General features: G+C 52.3%; 1 protein-coding gene across 1 annotated transcript in view; it reads right to left on the reverse strand.

Moving 5' to 3' along the window:
- Positions 1-9,494: 9,494 nt before the first annotated feature.
- Positions 9,495-25,916, reverse strand: part of ASTN2 (astrotactin 2) — a 342,339-nt gene continuing 325,917 nt past the window's right edge. Inside the window, exons 21-23 of the mRNA XM_068413664.1 lie at positions 19,262-19,362; positions 17,817-18,000; positions 9,495-9,732 (exon numbers count right to left, since the gene is read on the reverse strand). Coding sequence (XP_068269765.1) covers positions 9,495-9,732; positions 17,817-18,000; positions 19,262-19,362 — 523 coding nt within the window. The remainder of the gene's footprint in view (positions 9,733-17,816; positions 18,001-19,261; positions 19,363-25,916) is intronic.

Below are 25,916 nucleotides of genomic sequence, written 5' to 3' on the forward strand. Positions count from 1 at the left end.
ATATTTTGCCATTGTCTATTCCTATACCCTAAAGTTCTATATTATATAAATATATAATACCTTGTATGCTTAAATATTTAACTGTGTGATTTTGTATATATCTTCATACACATGCTCACACACATATGAGGGTTAATGTCCCCAGATGTTGGGAGAACAGAGAATCAGAAACACAAACAATATAAGCTTGTATTAAAGAGTTCTGAACTGGACCGCGTGCTCTTGCCACGTCTCCTTTGCTTTCGGTCGAGCCGGCCCCGAGCATCGCCGGGTACCCCGGGGTGGGGGAGCGCTTCGGTTTTGGGCAGGGGTTTTGAAAATCACGGGGTTTTGGCAGAGCCCTGATGGGAGAGGGCTGCAGCAGGCAGAGGGAGGCGGCGCCGGCCGGAGCCACCGGCAGTCCAAGGGCCCATTTCACCTCCAGCCGGTTTGGTTCTGCGGAGGCGGTTCAGGTCCTGCTTCACTCGAGGCAGACTGGTGCCCAGTGTAGGTTTTGGTGTTAAAAACTTTAAGGTTGAGTGCTTCTGATTTTAAAAAGAATTCTTATGTTTTAAAAGTTGTCCATGGTCTCTGCTCACCCTCTCCACCAGATGTAGAATATGGTCATCCAGAAAATGAGTCCCAGTGGGAATTTGCCTTGACTCGGGGGTATAACCTAAGTGGGAAGGAAGGCTGAAAGCTCCGTGCAGCCACGGAGCTGAACATGCTGACGCACAAAGCCCTTGGACACACAAGAAAACATACGGTTACAGATAAGGCAGTCTCCAGTGGTCAAGAGAGCTGGGCTTGCAGTCCCCTCATGCCAGACCAAGGTCTTGTAAGGTCTGCATAGTGGGCTAGTGCACGTCTGGTGATGATAAAGCCCCGTGCCCAGTGTGCACACACGCAGTGTTACAGCCTGTCCTGGTCCAGATCCCTGCTCAGAGCTGGGTCACTGGCAGTGAAGATCTTGTCTGTCTTCTGCATAATGAGGCTCTGCAACCCTTTAACATCATTTTGGTCAGCACCATGATGGACACATCTCAGTTGCATGCCCACAGGCATGCACAGGCCCAAAAGGAGTGGGGTGGACTCAAACCACAGGGCTGTTGGTTCTTGCTAATATGTGAAATAAGATGAATGGGATTAAGAAACTTTTGGTCCTTCATTACAAAAAAAAAAAATGTGGCTTTTTGTTGCCAAGGCAGGTGTTTGTGGACAAGGAGCAGCCTCCCTGGGCAATGAAGTTGATGGTCATTAATGGCAAAGTCCTTTGGCCCCGTTCTGGCCCATCAACTTTGCAGATTTTTCCTCCCTCTGAGGCTTTGCCTGCCCTTGGTCTGAGCCGCGCCGGTCCTGCCGTGCTGCCCTGCTTTGCCGATGCTGTGAGCTGTGGTGCAGGACGCAGCCGGCCGCCCACTCAGCCCCCGCTGTGGCAGGCAGGGAAAGGGACTTTATGCTGTTGTACTGAGCAATCTGTACTGATTCAGCTTCCAAACATGAATTGATTCGGCATCGACATCTCCAAACATTGAAGACGCACATGCAGTTGGGATAGGTGCCATTTAATGCTGACAGCTATTGACCCCTGAGCCTAAAGAGAGTCCTTTTTACCCCAACTCATTAATGATTTAACTCCCCAGGAAAGCCCTGATAAGAGACGGAGGCTGGGAGCATGGGCAGAGGACAAGGAGGGGGTGCATGGGGGCAGGAGTGTTAAATACCAGCTATGCTTTCCCTGTTAGACATTTCCCTTTCCCTTTGCAGCTACCTCCATTTGCCATCCTGACGTAGTTACAATACTGGCTGGTACCACCCTGGGCCCCTTTAAAAGTGTGCCAGTAATGCTACAGCACGTAAATGGCCCGTGGATTGAACAATAAATTAATTCCACACCACACAGTCCATGGGATGTTTAGGGGCAATAGACTGAAGGATGATTATAAATGAATTTTTCTTTTTTTTTTTTTTTTTTTACACTGGCATAAGTGAATCAGTAAAAAAGTGTTTTGCATTTTAACTGACAAAATCCACTGCAATATATTGAACAGGGAGCGAGAGACAGAGCACGAGCGAGAGCCCATCATGCTTTCTGTACCATCCTTGGCTATGGTCAATGCATTATTAATAGGTGTAAGCACGTCACAGACAGCCCTATCAATAGAACACACTGTAGCTCAAAAGGCCCATAAACAACGTATTAAATGGTTTGTGGCCATAGCAATATACCAATCAATTGGCTGTGTGTTGATCTATCTATTAAGCATTAATAAGGACCTGAAGATGGGAACAACCCACAAAGGCAGCGGGCAGCTCGCTCCTGCTGGAGCTCCGTTCAGCTCTGTTCCTCTTGCGTGTGCACAACCACACGGGTGCGATCAATGGAAATGCACAGTCAAAACAACAGTTTCTATGGCCAGTTTACATGTCTGTGTGGAAATCAATTGCTGAAGAGAGGGGAAAAAAAAATCAATACATGCATTGGAGCAAGGGCTGAAGCCCTGCGAGATGGCAACAGGGCTCGTGGCCACCTTAATATTAAACCTGGCTGAGACCTAGCAAGGAAGGCAGCTTTAATAGCCCTGTAGCAAAAATGCCAGCCACCTTGCTGTGAGGTGACCAGCCCAGGGAGCCTCCTGACACATGCCAAGTCACCCCGAGTGGGCCACCAGCCTCTCCAAGAGACCCATGTGCTGAAGGGACTGCGAGGCGCTTCTGACACCAGATGCGGTTCCTCTTGGCTGCATTAAATCAAAAAGGAGCTGACTGCATTAATTATATATGAAAGCCGGGGAAATTGCTCTGAATTCATACGGCAAAGTCTTCTCCCAGCTGAAAGCCACAGCTTTGCAAACAAGTACGGGACTGGTAATTGTGGTAAGGGGGAAAATTAAGCTCTTTTAGCAACTTTGAATTATTAGGACAAAAAGACACAGAGGCTTTTAAAAAAAGCTTCTGTAGAAAGACTGGAATATAAAGGAAACTACTCACAAGTATAGAAGAAAACTACTTTCCATGTAAGCAAGGGCATCTGAAAACATTGTGGTCCATCACTATCTTTTCCTGTGCTTTTCCATCCCACTTGCTCAGTTTTTCAGTTTCTCAGGCACATACATACCTGGGAGGTGAAGAAAAGCGAGCAGGTCCCAGGCCAGAATTCTCTTTTTGCTGCTCGTTAACTACCACAACACTGTGATGGCCCTCAATTTTCCCTCTGCCCTGAATCCAAGTAACTGCTGCCTGCATCACAAGTCAACAACTGGCCTAAGATCTCCAATAAAATGCAGCCAAAGGGCCAGGGTCTTACATTTCTTTTTTTTTTTTTTTTAAGTACAAGTGAGGCAATACTATGTCAAAATAATTTTAAAGGTCCTGAGAATCTTTTGGCTGACATCTCTCAGGCCTAGGGAGGATTGTTAGTGGTTAAAAACCACTTTCACAAAATTAGTTTGTTGGTTTTGGTTTGTTTGGGTTTTTTTTCCCAGATAGATAACAAGTTATGCACAACTTTTTGATTGCTTTAGTTATGATGACTGAAGACCTAGTCCAACCAGCAACATGGTCACTTCTAGCCACCCCCGCCCTGCTTTTAAGCCATTACCTGCCAGTTTACCTGTATATAAAACACTCCTCTGCTCATATAGTTTTTTAAAGAAGCATAAGAGCCCCTTATCCAAGCTCACTGCTGCTCCCCTTTAGCATCATCCACCCCACAGGGATGAATTGACTGATGCTTCAGGTTCGTCGGCATTTTTGATGAAAGAGTTTAAATACGAGGATGGTTCTGGCTGAACTTCAAAGCTCAGCTCTGTCTTGGGGCACTCACCTTGTAGCACAGACATGCTCAAAATAAGCAGGTTCTTTTCAAAATGTCACCCCAACAACACGGCCTTTCCCAAGCCCTGACACTGCTGCGTTTCCATAAGGCTCCGCACCACAGTGGCTGCTGATGGGCTTGGCGAGATGGGAGGGTGGGCAGAGCAGGGAAGGGAAAGGCAAAGGGACTCCTTTTTATTGCACAGTTTATATTAATACTTGTCTTCATTTAACCCGCACCCAGGGCTAAACAGTGAACAGCTTTTCTATCACCCCATGTCCCATCCCCGACCAAGAAAGGGAATTGGGAAAAGGAGGGAGACTTGTGGGTTGAAATTTAAACAGATTTAGTAAAATAAGGAACCAATATCAATACTAATATAAAAGACACAAAGTTATACTCAGCTCTTAGAGCGATGGCAAGTCCCTCCAGGGATCACAACTGCTGAGAAGCAGGGGATGAGAACAAAAAAGAAACCACCACCATCCCCATCCAGCTTTCCCATTTATAGTGAAGGTGACATTAATGTTACAGCACACACCTGTGGGCCAGCCTGGGGCAGCTGCCCTGGGTTTAACTGCTCATGGCCTTGATCACCATCCCACAGCTGGCCACACACTGAAACAACACAGAACAGAAAAGTGATTCTATACATTTTATCCCTGCAAAACCAGGACAATACTGCAATGCTCAAACTTTCCACCCAAGCATTTAAAGCCTCCTGATCCCTGCAGCACCATATGAAATGCCAAAGCTGAAGCCCACAGCACTGTCTCAAACTGTTCCTCGAAGCCTTTGCAGCTTCTGGTGCCCAGAAGCTGCCGAGAGCCCTTGGGGAACACCCTTGCCCACCCCAGCACTGTGAATGGCACTTGAAAGGCCAGAGCTATGGTGGGACTAAGTGCCATGGTCCCTCCTGGGTTAATGTCATGGCCACCAGCACTGGGGAGGCAGACAGGCCAAGTGTGCTTAGGGGAAAGAAAAATCACAGCAACCTTTTCCTTTGCATCTTGCAGTGCGCAAATCGATTCACGCTGGTGATGCTCAGCTTCTGGAGAGCTAACCCCACCTCAGGCCCTGCAGGTACGACGTGCAGTTTACATCCTCCCAGCGTGACAAGGTGCGAGGTGGCAGGCCACCGAGGCACCCGTCACGTCACAGGGCAGTGGCACATCTAAGCCTTAGTGTTACTGCAAGGCTTTGTCCACCCCAGGCACCCCTCCCATGATGGAGAGGACCTGGGCTGCCCATGCTGAACAGCCTCTGGCACTCCCTTGGCTTTTCCCCCAGCCTCAGCACAGCCTGCCGCAGCCAACGGAGCAAAAATGTTAAAAAAAAAAAAAAAGAGAAGAAAAGCAGAAACCAAGCAAATAAATAAAGAAGTAAACACAGCACTTGACTCCAGAGGCCTTTGCTGTGGGAAGAAGCTGTCCCAAAGTGTTTTGTCACCAGCAGCACAGCGACCCAAACAATCAGCCCCTCTGTGCGTGGTGCCAGCTGCCGCCCGGCCGGGCCGAGGGCGGTGGGGAACAATGGCCGTGGGGACAATGGGGATTGTTCAGGGCCGCTCTGCACCTCGGGAGGGGGCAGCCCCCCGCAGCCCCGGGAGGGGACCTGCGGCTGTCACCAGCTCTGAGCTGCCAAACAAGCGGCAGATTTGGGGTTCCCCTTAAGAGGGCTGTGTGCCTGCTGGGACGTTCAAGGGATGCTGAAAGTGGCAGTGAGTACGTTTGTTAAAAGGAAGAGTGTGAACACATGTACGGTGAATAGTGAGCAGCCTCTGTGGGGAAACCACCTCCTGGTGCTGAGCTGGAGTTTATGGGGTGCTGGGGGGGGGCGGGCAGGACCAGGCTGCACAGGGAGCAGCAGATGCCCCACACGCACCGGTGAGTGCTCTATCGATGCCGTTACCTGCACACGTACTTACAAAGCACATGGAGGAGGTTGCTCCTTTTGACCTGAACTCATCCTAAAGCTGGTGACTCCATTCAGGAGCCATTGATGCCAGGTCACCCATCCCTGCTTCATGCCATCAGGCAAATAATTTCAGCTTTGCAATTAGATGTGGGTAGTTTATCTATTAAACCTGGATGATGGCATCTTTTTGCCCCTCTCCCCACTCACTTTTCATATTTCATCCACCCCTTGGTGCTCTCCCCACCCAGGACAGTGTTGGCCCCTGGTCTGCCAAAGCCCAGACGGTGGCACAGCAAAGCCGGAGCATGGATTAGCAAAATGAACCAGCTCCTGGGGCAGCAGCAACTTGCTTTGGAGTAAAGATCCCTTTTCCCTACAGGAGCCAGAGGAATGGGGGGGGGGTGTGTGTGTGTGTGCATGCACACACGCACTACGGGGCACGGGTCCCTCTGCCAGCATTGCTAGGCTGTGACTACAACTGTTTATCTTGAAAGCCGGAGGGTTACATTCTCCAAAGTTTCCAGGGAGAAAATACAGACCCTTCCATTCAGCTGCGCGCTGGAGGATGTGTAACCTCGATGAATTCCTCGGTTTTGTTTGGCTTGGGTACGCTGCGCCGAGTAGCATCACTGGCCAGAGGCTCTCCTGGCTTTGATCTGGGAGCTAGGTGAGCTTCTCGACAGGTTAATAACCATCAAACTCTGCAGCCTTCCTGCCCCGGAGTCTAGACTCTTCCACCTGCTGTGTACATATTAACACAGGCTTACACACAACTCCTCTGTATACGCACCCGTACGCAACAGCCAGCTTCACTGAGGATGCGAAGCGAAGCTCTGCAGCGGCCTTCCACGGGAAGCAGCGAGAATTAAGCCCCTGGTCTCTGCAGCTGCAGCGCGGAGCCGGGGGGGCAGCCAGCCTGTCCTCGTGCTGCTCCTGTTTTGTTCCCAGCAGAAGTCAGGGCTAGCAGAGCCAAAGGGCTCCTTTCCATCACCATCCGCAGCAAAGCGGCCCCATGCTGCGGGCTTTGCCCCCTCCCCCCGAGCTCTGCCGAGGGACACTGCTGGGATGGGTATCCCAGGTGCAAATAAACACCACTGCTGGGGAGCTCACTGTGTCAGAGTGGAGAAAACAGTGATGAAGGGCATCCAGCCGCCCTGCATTTGGGCTGGCATCTCCTATTCCTAACGCCTAGCACCCTGCTCACGATGGTCAGGAACGCCCACGAGCAGCCATAGCCCTGTCACACCTACGATCGCCTCGTCCCGTCAGCGGCGGTACAGAAAACACACACAATTTGTCCCTCAGGTCGGTCAGCACCGGCTCTCGCCTGCAGTGAAACCACAGAGCTGCTCCCCATCTCAGCACACGCTGCGCGGGGCTGTCAGGAGAGATGAATCATCTCCGAGCAAAAACAAACAAAATAAAACACCGTGTTTGTAAAACACAGGGAAAGGCATCGCTGCGAGCCAGCGCCCTGAGAAAACAGGACGGCTTCAAAGCACCTCGAGGTGCACCCAGCGCCAGCAGCACCGCGCCACCACCAGGGATCCGTGCAGCCGCTGCTGGCCCCAGCAGTCCCAGACCAGCCGGGATCTGTGCGGTCGCCGCTGGCCCCGGCAGTCCTGGCGTGTGCCGAGCATCTGGGGGGACCTGTCCCGTGGGGCGGTGGAGCCACCGCCCGCTCTGCAGCTGCCGGGACACCGGCACGTTTGCACTTTCCAGGGTTTTGCTGCGTTTATACAATAGCAACGCTGACCAAACACTGCCTCACCTCCACCCGCACCACTGTCTCCTGTTTCGGGAGGTCTGAGCTCCGGTCTCTCCATCACTCACAGGCCTGCTGCAGGCCTGGCTGGTGCACGGGTTGCTGGATGGGTGCTGGACGGGTGCTGGGAGCCGTGCTGGGGCTCAGCAGCTCTGGCCAAGCAAATGCAAAGTCTGTGTTTGTCTGCAGCAAGTCACCATCATGCCCCCACCCAAACTGCATGGCCACCAGCCCCCTCCGAAGGGCAAAGGGCTGGTTAACGGGCAGCACCAGTGCCAGGGGCTGAGAGAGGTTTTAACACATGTGGCATCGTGGTCCCTCCATGGCCCTTGCGCTCGGTGCTGTAAAAGCCTCAGTGACACAGTGGCCATAGCCCAGATCCCTCAGTGTCACCGTCCTCTCCAACTCCATCAGAAAAAGGGATTTAGCTTAAAAATTAAGACCTCAGGCAACCTGCAATGCTTTGGCGCTTGCTCCACGGGCTGCTACGTCAAGGCAAAGTTTTCTGTGAATGCCAGCAGGACTTTGATCAGGTACTGGAGGCCTTCCCGATGTCCAGCATCAATGTGGCTCAAGACAAATGAAGAGATGTAACCAAAGAAGGGGGAAAAAAACCCAGCAGTTTGGGAGAAATGGTCAGAATTATTTCAGTGGGTGCAAATCCAGCAAACAGGTTTAGCTCAAGAAGAAAAAGGGCTCTGGCCGAACTTCCTCCACATCAAATCCTGCATCTTTGTTTGGTTTCAAAACATTTTCATTTTGAAAGTCACCTCCTGCTTATTTACTTTTACATTAAAGGGTTAAATAACCTGAAAAACTAAACAAAACTATTTGCTTTGGGCTGACTAAACCGATTCATTCAACCCACACTGGTCCCTTTTCCCCGTCCAGGTTAGTTGTTTTCCTTTAAAAAAAAAAAGCTATAGCTTTGAGGTGATCCGATTTTTGGTATTTTTTCCCCTCTCACGCTCCCACACTTCTTGGTTTGGCTGCCAGGCTGAGAAATCCATTACCCACAGGGATCCCAGGCCAGCCTAACCCACATCTGACAGTAAAAGAAACCAGATTCTCCAAGTCTTTTTAGCCCCTGGCTTCCTTCTTGGGCTTTCCCACACGCCTCCAGCTCCCACCGGGGCCAGTGGCCGAGCTGGGTGTTGGGGAGGGAGAAGACCCTACGCAAAGAGGCTGCACTTTCCCCTCCTCACCGTGCGTCCAGCTCTTGGGGGTCAGTGCCGGTTTCCAGATTCGGCCCCTCACCTCAGCCACATCCTGGCACAGAGACAGCTGTCGGTGATGCCCTCTCCGGTCCTCAAACCCTATGAACGCCCAAGCGGTGGTGAGACGGTGTCAGGAAGAAACACCACGGAGGCAGCGAAGATGGACTTAATATGAACCTTTAATGCACAGAACAAGCTGCCGGGAGCCTTGCGAACGAAGGCTGCGCACGGAGCCGGTCCCTCGACTCGCAGTGGTACAAAAGCCCGGCTTGCCTGCGGCGTCCCGGCACCTGCCTGGCGTCCCCCTCCGGGACCCTCGCCGGCCCCCCGCGCCACCTCCTCCTGGCGTCCTCGGCCACCACGGCACCGGGGCCCCTCGCCTCACAGCAGGGCAGGCAGGGAGGTGGGTCACCCTGTGCCCAGCAGCTCCCCTCTGCCTGGCCCTGGCCTCGAGCGGGTATCTCCTCCTCCCAGGGTTTTGGAGTGTGTAGTCCAGGAAATTCAGTAAGAAAAGATTAAAAAGGAGAGGCTTTTATGCTGAGTCAAATTAGGGAATTTCTTTTTTTTTTTCTTCCTCTTGAAAAATTAAAAAAAAAAAAAAAAAGGAAAAGAAATTGAAGTCCAACTTGCTGATTTCTTGTTTCTCTGCCAACTGCGTGAGAAAGTCCTGTTTGGCCTCGCTGTCCCCTTCCACCCCCTCCGAACACCACCCCGAACCCCACCAGCCACTCAGCACATCACGAGTCCTCGACTCCTCGGAGTCCCTTTGCCTCCCACAGCTCCAGGCCCACACCTTCCCTCACCGCCCCTTGGACTCCCCGTACGTGTTGCGCAGCATGGAGACCATCTTCTCCTCGCACGTTACTTTGGTGTCCTTTAGGATGCTGTACCAGACCATGCCGGGCGGCCGGACTTCTTCGCTGCGGCAGAACAAGTAGGGCATGGTCTCGGTGCGGCTCTGGATGTAGGCACTGCGTAGCAGGGTTGAGCAGTGACTGCTGACCTTCTCCAGCCTCCTCAGGATCAGGTGTGCCTTCCTGGAGGGGACAACCAGAGATAGAGACAGAGCAGGGCGGGCAACGCAAAGAGAAGACCAGGAGCCAGGATGTCTAGGTTCCACCACCAGCTCTGTCTTGTGACAACAAGGGACAAGATCCATTGCCTAAGACATTGTCTTTCCTGTTTCAAGTGGAGAGAAGCTCTGTTTTGCCCAAAAGTTCTGGCTATATCTACTATTTCACGGCACTAGGTCAACAGGGCTGGAGGGACCTCAGGTCTGACCCACTAGAGCAGCTTGGGTGCCCTGGGGACACTGTCTGCCCTTGCCTAGACGGTCTCCAGCACCACCACATGCTCCTGGCAGGCTCCAGCACACGTGCTGGCCCCCATGCACCTTGGTGAGACCCCCACCACCTTACTGGTCCCGACTGATGAGCCCAGCCCTCCCTTTCCTGTTTTCCCAAGTCTCCAGGAGGCAGATAGCCCAAAAGGACTGACGCTAGGAAAGCGAGAAAAAAAAGCACAACAGATTAAAACAAAACAAAATAAACCCGTAAGAAACCAAGAATCCCCTTGTGGGAGTCTGCAAAGTGCTAAATCAAACAAAGGGAGGGGAAGAGGGTTTACTTCAGTGGTCTGAAAGTCTCAAGATCACAGATTATTTCCTCTCCCTCTGGTGCCACAGGAAAGCTCTGGATTTGGGGCTAGGGGGATTTCGCAGCTCCTCCAGGAATGTAAATTCCCGATAATGACATGGCAGGGGCAGCGCCGTCCGTCAGCGAGGCGTAAACATGGGGATTATTTGATTATGAAAGCTGAGTGGTGCTTCAGCCCGGGCTGTGAGCTCCCAGCCGCGGGGGGAGCGCCGGGAGCCCAACGCGGCCGCACACCCTCAGGCACCCAGGGACGGGACACCGGGGGAGGGCTGGCCAGAGTCACCCCAGTGCCAGAGCAGAGGGCAGAGACGGCGGCAGGAGGCAAGAGGGCATCCCGGCATCCCCAGCCAGCCATGGACCTCTCCCTCAGGAGTGGGAAGACTGGATGAAAGGCTGTAGGAAACCATTGATCCTCTGTGGCTGCAGGAGGAAAACTTCCCTTCTCCTCCCCGGAGCTCAGGGTCGGAAGGGAAGAGCAAAGGGAGTTGGCCCTCCTTGGACAACACTACACGGTAGCCATGTATCAATTTAATCTATAAAGACAAGCCCGATTAGACAATTTGAGCCTCATTAGAGACAGACACACATATATAATAATGATGTCATGGGCTGAGCTGTGCCCAGCCCTGACAGGATACCTCTACCCATGCTACTCTCCCTAGCAGCCACCTGACCTGCTGCAGCATCTGGTGCTCCCACTGCACGTCAAGACCTGACACGCTGCCAAGAACAGGTCCTTCGCTGCTGGACGTCAGCCGCTAAGACGTTAGGAAATTCTGCGCTGGCATTAGATGCTTCCAGTAAAGACTGATCGATTAAAGCTCAGCTCAGCAGCAAAGCGAAGTCTGTAGTGACTGTCACCACAGATAACAAACTCCAGCAAATCACAGTCACTGGTGTTGGAAGGGACCAAAAGGCATCATCTGTGCCACTTCCTTGCTGGGATCAACCTGCCTCGATGAATATCTGTCTGACCTGCTCTTAGAGCCAAGAGCTGGCGATCCTTCCAGTGCTCACCCATCCTAACGCTGAGAAATTGTTTCCTAACATCTGCGCTGATTCTCCCTTTTTTTTTTTCAGGGAAGGCTGAGCAAGCACAGGGCCCGCGGTCAGCTCGTAGGATGGACTTCTTATGGGAGCTGACAGTGCTCCAGAGCAGCATCTAGCCAGAATACCCTCCTCCTCTAAAAGGATAACTATCATCTCTCTAAGGCCATAGCTCCATGGTCACCCTTATTTATCATAGAATCACAGAATCAATCAGGTTGGAAGAGCCCTCTGGGATCATCGAGTCCAACCATTGCCCTGAGACCACCATGACAACTAGACCATGGCACTAAGTGACATGTCCAGTCTTTTCTTAAACACATCCATAGATCATAAATCATCTCTACTGCCAAAACGGGGTATTGGCCCTTCCCCTCCCCATTTGCTTGTGCTTGTGCTGGTGTCCATGGACCTGAACGTTGCGCTGACATGGGGAAGTTGTCCATCCGAAGGCCAACCAAGCAATCCATGGATTTTCCCCCAGATTGGTTCCCACTCCAGCTCACCACGAGGCCTTTCTCAGCCATAGCCAGAGGGCAGCAACGAGTGGCAAACTCCAGTGGTGGGTAACCACGACTTGGCCCTAATAACACAAGGAGCGGACTCTCCAGTGCACATCTAGCGCGTCTGCTGGCCAAGCTCTTCTCTTCCTCTCCTCCCTTCTCACCACTTCACCTTTCTCCCACCCTCCATAGCTTTCTTCACCCATCTCTCACTTCTCTCCCGCACAACCTGCCTTTACCTCCTTTTCCTTTGGCCTTCTCTACCTTCCCATTTTCATTACTTGCTCCACTTACTTCCATAATCTTCTGGATTTTGCTAAAACCACCACGTTGTCCTTGCTTCCTGATACATACTCAGCTCTCTTATCCAGGCAAACATTCCTATGTGTGAGGAGAGGCTCAAGGTTGGCAAGAAGTCCAGGAGTCAAACCATCCAGCCTTGCTGATGTCTCATGTGCCAGAGGCTGTGGTCCTCATGGAGCTGGTCTCTATTCACCTGCTGCATCTGCAGTTGTGCTCGGTGCAGCCGGTCTTGGGAAAGAACCAATGTTTAAGGGTAGGATGCAGCACACAATGGACTGGCCCTGCAAGGATGCTGAAAATACACCGCACCGTGGTCAAGGAGGACACACGGTGATGGGGAGGGAGGGAATCAGGCCCCTCACTTTTGGTGTTGGGTGCCAAAGTCCCAGTTTTGATGGGTTTCACCGCTTAGAGTCATTTATTTCAGTGGGGTAATGAAGTCATGTGTAAATGTTAGATTTAGCTTTCGGCTGTCAGCTGTTCCCTCTTAAAAAAAATTAAGAGAAAGAGAGACAGAGCGGGCGAGGGGAGGGGCGAGAAAGAGAGAGAGGCTTTCTGGTGAAGGCTGGGTCATAAATTACAGGAGCAGTTCTTGAGTTGCCAATTCAACACCATAAATCAAGCGCTGGGTATTACCCAAGTGCTCCCTGCGGAGGGCTGTCGGGTCACAACGACCACCTTTTCAAATACTGGAAATGAAACCTTCCTAAACGCTGATCAACCTCATCCCTGCCAGAAACGGTAATTTATTGCCTTATTAAAGGGCAAGAATGGGAGAGGACGGCAGGGGAGTGAGCGAGGGGGGAGTCACTCTCATGGCTGCCTGTGGCCAGACCCCGAGCTCTCAGCCCCAAAGGGATGGAGCAACACCCTTGCCCCTCACCCCATAGACCCCACGTTGGCGTGAGCCAGCGGTGCCCTCCCACCTGCCACGTGCCCGCCGCAGGGGCCGTCGTTTGAAGTTAGTGCCAGCCAGGGACTGATTCTGGTCTCTGCTTATGTGATGGATTTAGGAGGTCACAGACACAGTCATAAATGATGAAGAGGGGGATTTAAAAACAGTGACAGCTCTACGTGGCTGCTTCCCTCTGAGGTGCCTCATGGCAAGGTGAGGGAGAGGAAAGGGGAGGGGGACAGGGTCTGCTGCCAGGGCACATCCCAAGGGCTCGTGCATGAACCAGTGGCCCCACTGCAAGGGAGTGACTGCACAGGGGACAGGGCACCGAGGTCCCTGGTTGCCAGCCCCAGCGCTGCAAGTGCGTGCCCAAGAGCAGGAGACATGTTACCTCCTGCTCTGCCCAGCCCTGGGGGGTGCTCCCACAGGGACCTTTGTCCCCCAGCTGCACAGGGGACAGCGATCACTCACCTTGATGGCTGGTGTGGGATGAAAACATATCCAGAGCCAGTAAAACCCTGCTCTATCTCACCTAGGAGGAAGGTACTAAAAGAGAATGAACCAGCATGAAGAAGCAAAGAAGAAATGATACCTGGGCTGGAGGGAAGGGTGAGATTCCCGGGGCTGCTGTGGGGAGAAGGTGGCTGCCTGGCTGCTGTGTTCCCATATGGGGTGATTTTGTCATAAATTCAGATTTTTCCACTCTACTGAGAACTGACCTGGGTCTGTCAGACCCTCGTACGGGAGGACAATGAGTCCAGGACTCGATGGCCTCTTATCAGAGCCTCCCATCAGTACATTGCATTCCCCCTCGGTACCAGAAGGCAGCTGCTCTGGAGATGCACTTCGTCTCCTGCGGCTGTCCCAGCTGCCTGCCTGGGCGACCAGCTGGAGCAAAGGAGAGGCTGCGAGCCCTGGGCTGATGCCACATCCTGACCCCACTGTTACTGGTAGCCACAAGCAGGGGCATGGAAGGAAGATTTTAATGTAATTATTTATCCCGCCTCTTCCTAAAAGCCAGGCCCTGTTTGCAGGGCTCACAAGAATTCTCCCCAAAACACAGTAAGAGAAAATAATAGAGAAATCTCTGTGTCACTGTGTGGGGAAGCACTCTGGCTGCTCAGATCCAAAGGTCTGAATGCACAGTAGCATTAAACCTTCACCACTTCAGACAGATTCTTCTGTTTTGTTGGAACAAATTAACTCTGAGAGATTTGCTCAGTGCCTGTAAGAGGAATGGGGGGAGCAGGAAAGGGGTGGTTGTTGCTAAAGGAGACTAGCAGGATGAGGCAAGGCAGGTGCCAAGATGCCGCTGACCACAGAAAGTCCTGGTTTAGGGCCACCTATGAGCTAAGTTCTTAATGTCTCCTTAACGTAAACGGTCTGGTTGGGACATCTGGCTGTCAGTGTGTCTTCTCGCAAGCAGCTGTTCGCAGTAACCTGTGGCTTTCACGGAAACTGGGCTCACGAGGACTCCAGTGTGATGTATTTATTACACGGAGGCAATCAACTTCCCTCTTGTCGCTCAGTTTTACGAGCCAACATTTACTGTGAAGCTGAGGCTCATCTGATAAACATTTCAAGGTACGAAAACGAACGTCCCCCTGGGAAGGAGAGCAGTCCGTCAATTAAAATCGTGTTACGAGATGGCCTCCCTTGGCACATCCCCACTCGCCTCCCGCTACGTCAGTGCCTCCGTTTCTGTTCAGGCTCCCTGAGAAGCGGGGCTGGGCAGCAGAGCTTTGCTCTTGTCAAGAGCCTGGCACCGGCTGTCGTAGCATTTATAGATGCTTCCCCTTGGCTGCAAGTCACATATTTGTCAAGTACAGAACAGGGGTGTACGAGCGCTGCTAGGAGCTCATCTGCTCGGTGAGGAAGCCAGACAGCACAGCCGAATCGACCACTGACTCCAGATGTAGCTTGGTATAGAGTCGGGCAACACGGGCAATTTAAATGTCACCTTGCAAATCTCATGGCTTGATGCAGGTATCGGGTTAGATAGCATCCTTCAGTAAGTGTGCTGGATCTCAAGTAACAGAGGAAATAAGGACATGTGTAAGAAGAGGCCGATGGTTCCCAGTGATTGAGAGAGAGAGGAACAACTGAAAAGGACAAACAAGTCTGCAGTGTCATCAAAGGAGGAGGAAGGCAGTGGGAAGGATGAGAATGCCAGAGGCTAATGAACTACCAAAGAAACTATGATCAAGGTCACCTCTGGAGAAGGGCAAGCCCCAGGTCAGCCTGGATTTATGTCCAGGAGGGCTGTAAACTGTTGTGAGGAGCTGTCATCCTGGTATTATGGACAGATCCTCAGCTGCGTCCAACAAGCAGATAGGAGCAGGGAGAAGGAGAATACTTTCCAGTTATTCATGGACTGCAGGACCCCATTCCTCCATCTTCCTCTGCTCCAGCTTCTTGGAGAAAAACATGTTAGGTGAAGACACTGGATGAACCGTGTCTCGAAAAGCTTCAAAGCAGGTCAAGGCTATTTGAATCCTGTAAGAGATCTCAAGATGTCCAGAGGGATACAGCTACTTCTGAGCATTTCTTGCCTAGTGTTTACCAAGGGGCTGGGTGGCCGTGTGGCCTTTGCTGGGACACTGCCAGGACACTGCCAGCCCCACAGATGCAATGTAGTTCACGTGCCTGTGATGTCTTAGAGTCTGACCACCTCTTTCACTGTATACTGGCGGTTTGCAGGTGCAATCCCTCTGGAAACGTTGCTCTTTATACTCCCAGAAACAATCCTCTCCCAGCCTTCCTCAGAGCATGAAATGTATAGTAAAGAGAAAATATTTCTAGCATAAAGCTGTATGTAGGTAACAGATGAGGTGCTGTGCATTTGCTGGCATCCTTGCATGGTGTCAGGGGCACCATAGGGCTAAAATTCAGGAGGATCTTTCTAGTGCCTACATCAGCAAGCTGAATTGTTCTTTTGGGAGAGAGGGAAGGTGGAAAAGGGAATTTGGAAATATTTACAGTTTGTATGGCAACCATATACCACTGTGAGAATAAATATGTGTCAAGTCAGACAGATAGAGAAATAAATAGAAGGACCAGCAGGTCGAGGGAGGTGATTCTCCACCTCTACTCTGCTCTCGTGAGACCCCAGCTGCAGTGCTGCATCCAGCTCTGGGGCCCCCAACGTAAGAAGGACACAGAGCTATTGGAGTGAGTCCAGAGGAGGCCATGAAGATGCTCAGAGGGCTGGAGCCCCTCTGCTATGGAGACTGGCTGAGAGAGCTGGGGCTGTCCAGCCTGGAGAAGAGAAGGCTCCACGGAGACCTTCTAGCAGCCTTCCAGTACCTGAAGGGTCCTACAGGAAAGCTGGAGAGGGACTTCTACAAGGGCATGGAGTGACAGGACGAGGGGGAACGGTTTTAAACTGAAAGAGGGGAGATTGAGATGAGATATGAGGAAGAAATTCTTTCCTGTGAGGGTGGTGAGACCCTGGCCCAGGTTGCCCAGAGAATCTGTGGGTGCCCCCTCCCCGGCAGTGTTCAAGGCCAGGTTGGATGGGGCTTGGAGCAACCTGGTCTAGTGGAAGGTGTCCCTGCCCATGGCAGGGGGGTTGGAACTAGATGGTCTTTAAGGTCCCTTCCAACCCAAACCAGTCTGTGATTCTACGAAATGTCCATGAAACATACTATTTAGAAGAGTCAAGTTCACCGCATATAGATTGCTCAATCATTGACCCCTCTGATGCTATCAAATAGTCAATCTACAGACAAAAGTAATAATCTGTTCACCAGCACCTCAGCTCTGCCCTTCCAGGGGCTCAAAACTGTTTTTGCATATGAATAATGCCCCTGCAGCAGGGTGTTTGCATTGCCACACACATCCCCAACCACATGAGGAGCTGGCAGGTGCCCAAAGCCACACCAGGGGTGAGCAGTCCTCTCCTCAACTGTCCACAGGGAATATTGTCTAGGTGTGGAGGAAGCTAGTCTGAATGCAGGAGGGCAGAATGTCTCTGTCCTGGGTGCAGACTCCACCCCACTATAGAGGGGCCAGTCCTGGAGGTCACACCATGTTCCTTGACACCAGTGGGCTCCACCAAAAAATGCCCAGGAGATGTTCTCCTGCTCCTCATTACCTGGCTATTTGACATGCACAAATACTACAAAATAGGGATTGACTTGCCCTGTATTCCTCAAATACCTCCGGGGTATCCCGCTGCCTCTGTACTGCAGCTCTTCATACCTAGTGCTTGTCCCTGTACACACCACTCAACACATACGTACCTGCTGCATTTTCGCTTCATTCCCCCAGTCACCCTTTCCAGCCATCCACCCTGCAATTAATCAGGGCATCTTTGAACCCTAGAGCAGCCATGGTCTCATCTACCATGGCTCTACAACTGAAGAGGACCTGAGTCGGTCCCAGTTTACACTCTGTCCCAGGCCTAATTTATCCCCTTTGCCACCCAACCCCCAGCTTTTCCAGTGTGCCCAGTTCATCAGTATCACCCGCCTGGTTCAGTCTGGTTGCTACACGTTCCACAAACATTCACCTAAAGACCACCCAGCTGTTAGATGTCCCATAAGCACAGAGTGGGACTTGGTGGTCCTAGGGGATGGCAGGACAGCTTGGCGAACCCCAAAAGGGGACTTCTCTCAGCTACGAGGAGAAGGCAATGAGGGTCACATCCACAGTGGCCAAGCAGAGGGGTGCTCTGGGCAGCGGGGTGGGGGAGGATGGTGGGAAGGGACAGGTACCTGGGCCCCAGCTCGTCCTCACTGCGCCAGACAAAGTCTCCAAACTTCTCATAGTGGGAGTTGTAGTGGTGCTGGACTCGGAAGAGCATGGAAGCGGAGACCTCCATCAGCGTGTTATAGGCCGTCTGCTGCTCCTTCCCGCTGGTGTAGCCGTTGTAGAGGTTGTAGATTTTGTCAGCTATCTCTGGAAAGGAGCAGGGGGACGGGATTAATGAACAGCCAGAAGGTGCTAACACAGGAGGAGGAGGAGGAGGAGCAAAGCCCTTGGCAGGGCTGGTAGGAGAGGCGGGCATCTGGGATGGCTGCCAGTCCCTCGGGGCTGCCTGCAGCAGGGTGTAGTGACCTGGGGAGCATTTAGCAACTCCTCAGGCTAATCCTGCAGCGAGTGCCCTGCACGAGTGGAGCAGCCCCAAAGACTCCAGCAATACTCCATGAAGGAAGGGGAGAAGGAGAGGAGGAGGGCTGCCAGCACAGGCAGACGCAGCCTTATCCTTCCAGGCAGGGCAGGCAATATCTTCCTTAATTCACCAAACCAAAAGCAATTGCACAGCTATGATGCTAAAGGGTAGGAAGAATACAACACTGCTGATGACAAGATGGTACTGCAGCCAGAAATACAGTACATCATCCTTGGAGGTATCTACTAGAGCAGCTCAGATGTATTAAACAAGAGGGTGCACTCTCTGCTCTAGAAAAGGATCTCTTTTTGGAAATGAAAAATGCCCCAAACCTCATTTTTTCCTTTTTTCTTTACTCTCCTGTTTGCTCATTTTTCCTGGGAATGCTTATCAATAACATGGAACAAAGCATTCATCAAAACTTTCTTTGCATACTTTGCAAAATAGAAAACAAGCAAGAAAGAAAACGGGTAACTTGCCTGTCACTTCGGGGAATCTTTTTACATTTGAAAGCAGTCAAGTGCTCTGGGCATAAGAACAAGTGGGATGGGTTTCAAAACTGGAAAATGCCCATGTGCAACGTGGCCGGGCTTTTACCAGGGTTTCTGTGTCAGAACCGAACCAGCTGCCATCAGCATCCTTCTGAACCCCCGGAGTCGACAGCGTCCCCCGCCGCACACTGCCCCAGCCCAAGGGCTGCCCCTCTCGCTTTCACCAGACAAGGTTGCTCTTTTTCCAGGGGACATGTGTCAAACACACGTTATCAGCTCCCACGGCCGTGTGCGGGGAAGGATGCCACAGCACTACGTGGCACAGGACCACGGCAGCCACCAGCAGCCCAGCCGAGGAGACTTTGCTGCTGGACACTCTTGCAATTTGTCACCCCTCCCCAGACGAACATCCCCGTGCCCGTGGGTGAATTTACAGGTGTGTTCACGCTGGGAAAGGAGGGACTGGAGAGGCTTGCAGGAGTATAATGAATAGAGGAAAAGCAAAATCAGCAGGAAATGTCTTCTGTCACAGAAAATGAGGCGCCTGAACACTGACCTTCTGCCTTGCTGTCATCTACCAGCGGGCAGGCTGTCCTCAGGGTGACCGTGCTCAGCTCTGAGTGTCTCCCTCGCGTATCCACCGCGTAGAGGGTAAATCTGGAAGGCAGGAAGGAAAATAATGTCTTTATCCTTCAGTCCCACACCACCAGGTTGTTATGGGAACCGGCCTGCACAAGAGAAAGGAAAAACGTGGTCCAGGCTCCTATCAGTCAGTTTTGGCATCTCAAGAAGATATGAGACAACCTTGGGCTTAGAAGACGAGAGCACCCCGGGAAAGGAGCCAGGGCCAGGGGGACAGGCCATCTGTGGAGCTGTGTGTCCTCTCCCCCCGCCGTCCCCAGGAGCCCTCGGGGCTGTACCCCGCAGCCGTGTGACTGCAAAGGACGCACACATCTCTGTGGCTGCTCTGCCACACGCCGACGCAAACATCATAACGCTGTGGTGTTTGCAAGCCAGGCTCCTCTCCGGCCCTCGAGCGGAGCAGTAATTCCTGCCATCAGCGGGCTCTGTGCTGACAAGTGACAGCTCGTACACATCCCGTGAACGGCCCTTGGGGTTGTTTTCTCCCTCATTTCCTCACGAGGGTGGGGTTGGTAAAAGGGTGGGAATGATAATTTCACACTTGAAGCTAATGGAGAGCATCTGACAGTGAAATCCTGCTTTTGTGCCGGATGAAGCATTGAATAAACAGGCTGTGGCTGCATGGGACATCCCGGGATGCTGAGCTTAGAGTCCTGGTCAGAGTATTGGAGCTCCAAAACGGGAATGCTTCTTCGCAGCAGGGGTGACAACCTTCTGTCCGCTCTCCCAAAAGGCATCGGTTCACGTTTATTAGCTCTGAGCAAGGCATGGAAACTCGAGCTGGCTTTGACAAAGTGCAGGAGCTGGCTTGAACCCCTCAGCAGCCTGAGGTGCCTGGTGGCAGGGTACCCACCTCCCGAGAAACAACAGCCTCGCTCCTTATCCTAAGGTAAAACCGAGCAGCTCTTGCGAGTGAGTGCAAGGAGCACCATAAAAGCAGCTGAAGCTTAAATGGGATTGAGACCCTGAGGTATGTTTACTTAAAGAATGGTCCTAACTCCTCAGCATCCTTACCGGGGATGGAAGCAATGCCTCCCTTCTCCCCACCCCACACACGAGCACCGCCAGCCCCCCTCTCTCCTCCCAGCCGGCCCCACGCACCCCACATGTGTCTGATAAGAGCTGACATTTGCACAGTAGCAATTCCCAGCACAGGACATATTCTCTCCAAGCAATTAGCATTAGCTCCTTAACAATACTCACTGTCTGAAAGGATGCCAGCAGACTGCCAAGCAACCCACTTGTGTGGAGGGACAGCTCCCATTTTCACAAAGCTGGGGCAGGCAGGGGACGCACGCGCTGAGCTCACCCAAGGAGATGCTATTTAATTCTTGGGCATGACATCATTTTCCTTAATTTACAAGGAACGTTGCTCGGAGTGGGAGCATCTCAGGAAGGACGTCCGCAACTGTGCAACTTCACAACTACCACACACAGGCTGTTCTCCCGCTATAATTAAGGGACAGCAACAGAGCAATAGGGTAATATCAAATTCAGGGCAGGAGTCTAACTTCAGGGTTTTGCATCCCGGAGGTGCCACCATTCCTCCTCCTCCTCCCTTCAAGGGATGAGGAGTTCAAGGTGAGTAAGGAGTCTCCTGCTGTGAGCAGGTAAGGTCCGTGCCTCTGCAGCGTGGCAGCATAAATTCCCTCTCTCCAGGTCCAGAAAGCAACAGCAATGGGAGCACCCAGTGTTGGGTGGGGGACCTCGGCCCCAGCGAGATGAGGAACTCTGCAGCGGGGGAGCTGGGCAGAGCCCCCGGGAGTCCTGCTCCCGTCCAGGCGCTCCGCAGCGGGCCACGCTCTTCGCGCTCATCAGGATAAGCCCAACAAGCAGTAAGAGGGCTCAGCAAGCAGGTTACTGCTGCGAGCTGATCCCCGTCCCCATCCGGGGGTCAATTCCTCAGCCACAGCGGCCGTGATGTTGTGTTTTCTCTTCTAAACGGGTGAGCACAGCTAATGTGTAACCTCTGCTCTGCCCGCAGAGGCTCGGTCAGGAAGGCTCCATTAGCTCCAAGGCAATCGCTGCCGGAGCACTTCCCTTGAAAAACAGCAGACTTGTAGCAAAACACAATCGTAATATTCAGCAATTAGTGCCCACTTCACCTATTCCATCGCCAGCAGGGTCAGGAGGAGGCATCTCTGCTTGGCAGGGTGTTAAAGCACGGCCGCCCCTTTGGGTGATGTTGAAGACCTGCGTTAGCCCTTTGACGGCGCTTTTGCCCTCTGCCCAGCACACACAGAAACAAAGTCATCCAGTTGCCGAGAGCAAGAGCATCTGTACCAGTCAGGCCTGGGTTAAAAAAATATATATCAACAAACAGGCCCTTCATTTCAGCATTTTTTCAGAAGATATAAGAAAAAAAAATCAAAACATAAACGGAAAAACATCAGAATCAAAGTGATTTTGATCTGGTCAAAAACCCTTGGGAAAAAAAAAATTGGTTTACCTCACCTGAAACCAGTCCTCTTTCAAAAACCTCAGAGGAAAGTTTTTCATTTCCATTCACTCTGAATGAGATGTTTTGGAATCAGCACCAATAAATTCGGCTCTGGTGGAAGCTGGCAGCCCCGGCCGTATGCAGCCCTCTGAGCCTCTCTAGCTCCTTCCAGCGAGTGATCTCAGAAGGTTTTAACATTAATTACAGTCCAAAAGATCACCCTGAAGCAGAGCAGTATTAATAGCTCTCTTTTATCAATGGTAAACAGAGACGTACGGGGTGAAGCATCGTGCCCCAGAGAGGCTCAGTGACATGAACAGTTTGGAAACTCGGGAGATGATAGTTTCCAACCTTGTTCTCACACCACATGACCACCCAGCCTCTCTGCAGCAAAACACCTTTATGGCCAGTTAATGGCACACCTTTATGGCCAGTTAATGGCACTACGCAGAGCGCTGGGGTTTATTTTTTTCTTTTATTCCTGGAAACAGACAATTAAGAGAAGAGAGTGCAAAGATCTGCGGCTCAGTGTAAACCCGGAATTAACAGGCAGCTCCTGCTCACCACATCCAAGAGCAACTTCTGGCAGATACCAGCAAGGAGCTGTTGGCAGGGATGGGACCAGCCTGGGACCCGACAGGACATGAAGAGGACAGACAGTGGGAGAGAGGGACCACCATCGCATGGGAGGGATGGGGATGTCTGCATGGCAAATAAGGGGAGAACCGAAGCGAGCATGACTGAGGGAAGGAGCAACGCAGAGCACGTGGTGGGCTGGAGTCCAGCTCTGCAACGCTACATGGAGATCCTCCTGCCATACTTACATCTACATACAGCGCTTTGGGCCAAGGACCACCACAGGCAGCACTCCCCACCAATGATGACGGAGCCGCACCTGATAATGCCAACCCTGATAATTTGTCAAAAAAAAAAAAAATGAGGCCAAAGAGTGGTTCTGAGCGTTTTGCCCAAGGCAGAGGATCTCTGGGGTAAAGTCAAAGCCAGAAACAAAAAGGTCCCAGACCCACGGTCAGTGCATGAAACCACGTCAGACAACCTGGAGTGCCATATGGTAGCTACGATCTGGCAGAGCATCCTTCGTAACCAGGAGGTTTTTTTGTTTAGCAATAAATTTTCCCCACGATGTTTTCTCATGTTCTCCCCGTGCTTTCCAAAGGAGCTCGGGGCTATCTGCTACTGTCTCACAGCTGATCCTCTTTTTCACCCATGCCTTCAGGAAGAGCATACATGAACACCTGCTTTTCTAGAAATACTAAGACATATTTTGCCCAAAGAGGTTCCAAAGAGCACTTCACCACTGGAAGCACATATGGTCTTGGCAGAGATCAGCCCCTCCGTGCCTGGGAACACTGCTACCTCTGCAGCAAAACACACCATATGGATTCCTATAAAGTAATGCTGCTTCAATGTTTACTATTAAATTCAAACTTATTGTGATCCAAAGGAACTTTTAGAGAGAGATAGAAAGCAGTTAACATGCGGCCTCATGAAATGTCAACACCACCTTCCTCATAGATACCCCACCCAATGCTGGCTGAAGCCTGGATTTTATCACTAGGCTCAAGATGCTTCTTGGGGGAGGAAAAGAAAGCAAAGGGGGGTGTTAAACCTTCGGTTCCTGGAATCCAATGATTGTGGAAGATTGTCAATTGCGTTTAAAAAAAATATATAGAAAAATATGTTTCTATCCTTTCTCAATGCAGAGAAAAAAAGAAGCCAAAATACAAAATTCTAAAGGCACGAAAGCGCAAAGCTGAGAATGAAACCCCAGAAGACGCTATTTATTTACAGACAACAACATCAGCTCATGTTTTTTTAACTCCCTCTCATGATGCTCACGATGTTTGAGCACTTTACTCATGATCCTTATTTGCGGGAAGGGAGATAAGGACTTCTGCATCTGACCTTCCTTAGCTCGGCAGCTGATTTCTTTATATCCTACAGAGATACCGCAGGCATTTCTGTTTTGTCTCCTGCCCTGCTCCTCCTGAAGCCTTTGGGCTTGTGCAGCTGCTCAGTGAGATGCGGTAACACAAAGGGGCTGCAGAGAAAAGGGTCCGATAAGGAGTTCAATAAGCACTCCTGCAGCTGCCAGACACCCACGCTAAGTTACTGGGTGCCTACAAGGAGCTGGCTGCATCCAAAAGCAAGGGCTGGGTGGCAAAGCTGGGCTGTGCTAAGGAGAGCCCGCACCACGTAAATGGGGGACAGGGCAGAGACGCTGCTCCCGGGTCCAGCGTTACGCAGAAACACGGTCTCATGCTTTCCGAAGTGGTGCAACCACAAGATGCTCTTGCCAGTAGGGCTTGGCTCGAGCTTGGCTGATAAGCCTGGGCTTGGCGCCTCTCTCCTGTAGCCACGAGACTCTGTTTTCCTGCGAGCTCCAGGGCAGACCTGGCCGGTGTCACGCACATGGTGCAATGGATTCCCTCTCTCCTGGCAGCGTGGGTGCCACCACCCGTGGTGCTGAGCAGGAAACACAAACCCTGACCTGGCCGAGGTCGCATCACCTCACGTGTTATGTGCACATCCTGCTGTCACCCCCTGGTCGGTCACGGCTTGGCCGTGCCTTCTGCACAGCCTGGGGGCTCTGGGCTCACACGCAACCAGTGCCGCGCCGCTGAGGCTGGTCCAGCGTGCTGACACACACACACATCACACCCCTGCTTTGCCAGCCCTTCTCGCTTCCCATTCCAGCTGAAAACAATTCCGAGGCCTCTGTTTAAAAGCCCTCAATGGACCAGCTCTTGGCAATCCCTGCCTCCCCCCTCCCCGGTGATGTCAACACGGGGACTGGGCATGAGGGACCCGGGGCCAGCAAGGCTCGGGCTGTGCCTGCACTCAGCCAGGAACGGTGCCACAAACACACACTGGTGTGAACACACTCCTCGCACCCAGCACTGCACCCGCCCTTGTGCTCGGGGGACCCACAAGCAAACACTGTCCTCTCCCAGCCTTTTAGCACCGTCAGCTCCCAGACACCAAGGTGAGGGGCTCGCCAGAGGCAGCCTGGAGGCAGAGAGGGTGTGCGTTTCTTCATCCCGATACTCACAGCAGCGCATCAGTCTGGTGAGCAGCAACAGACCTTCATCTCAGCATCTCCTGGTTGCTAAAAACACCAATAAATTCACACCAACAGTTTTCCTGAAAGACTATTCTTGCAAGGTGGGGGAGCCCCGGGGTCCTGTGGGGTGGAGCAGAGCTGTGAGTGTTTCACCCCCAGCCGCATGCCATGGGGTGTGCATGGTCCATGGGGCCACTGGGCACACACCCACCCCTGTCCCTCCACCGTGGGCTCGTACATCTCCTGCCGAGCCCCCCAGCCACTTCCATTGCCAGCCCCGGGGCAGGAGCGGGGCTCGCCTGCCAGCAGCGGCCTGGGCAAGCACGGAAAGGAGGGTGTGTGTTTAGTGCAAGCATGCCCAGTTCAGAAACCATTACAATTTAAAAAGAAATCCAATCAAATAAAAAGCAGCCTCTCCACACCCGCCACAGGAATGCAGCTTAGCTTATTGGCGACTCTGTGATTTGAAATAATTAAGAAAGGTAAATGAGAACAACTCCCCCCGGTCTCTGTGGCAAACACCAAGCAGACAACGAGCAGGGAGTGGTTTTTGGAAGGAGAGGGTTTCTTGGTCTGTTTGTTGGGCCCTGACTTCGGGCTCATCGCTCATGCCGTGCCCACGTCCGTGGTGCCAGCCAGCGAGGTGGGCTCGTACCCTGGCACGGGGCTGACCACGCTGCGTCCCTACCCGAGGCTCCGCGGGAGGCTCGGGATTTGGGCTAAGCTTTACAGGGCAGAGGATGTCCTCGTGCCATCTCCCCGGGGCCGGCACCGTCAGTATTCAGCGTCAAGTATTACAGCAATCAGATGCTACTGGTAGGGCATGGGAAGGCTGGCAGGGATGCGGGGCAGGGCTGGGGCCAAGGGGCTGTGCTGGGGCCTGGGGCTGTGCCGGTGCAGAGCGGGCAGCTCGTCGTGGAAGAGGCATTTCTGAGCAGCTCGGTGCCTGGGGAGAGGCACTGAGGGAGGTGACACCAACCTGCCACCACGACCCAGCGAACCGCTGCTTATGTATCATACACCTGCAAAGGGACCGATGTCTTC

Source organism: Nyctibius grandis, chromosome 16 (genome assembly GCF_013368605.1).
Source record: "Nyctibius grandis isolate bNycGra1 chromosome 16, bNycGra1.pri, whole genome shotgun sequence".
NCBI classification, from domain to species: domain Eukaryota; kingdom Metazoa; phylum Chordata; class Aves; order Nyctibiiformes; family Nyctibiidae; genus Nyctibius; species Nyctibius grandis.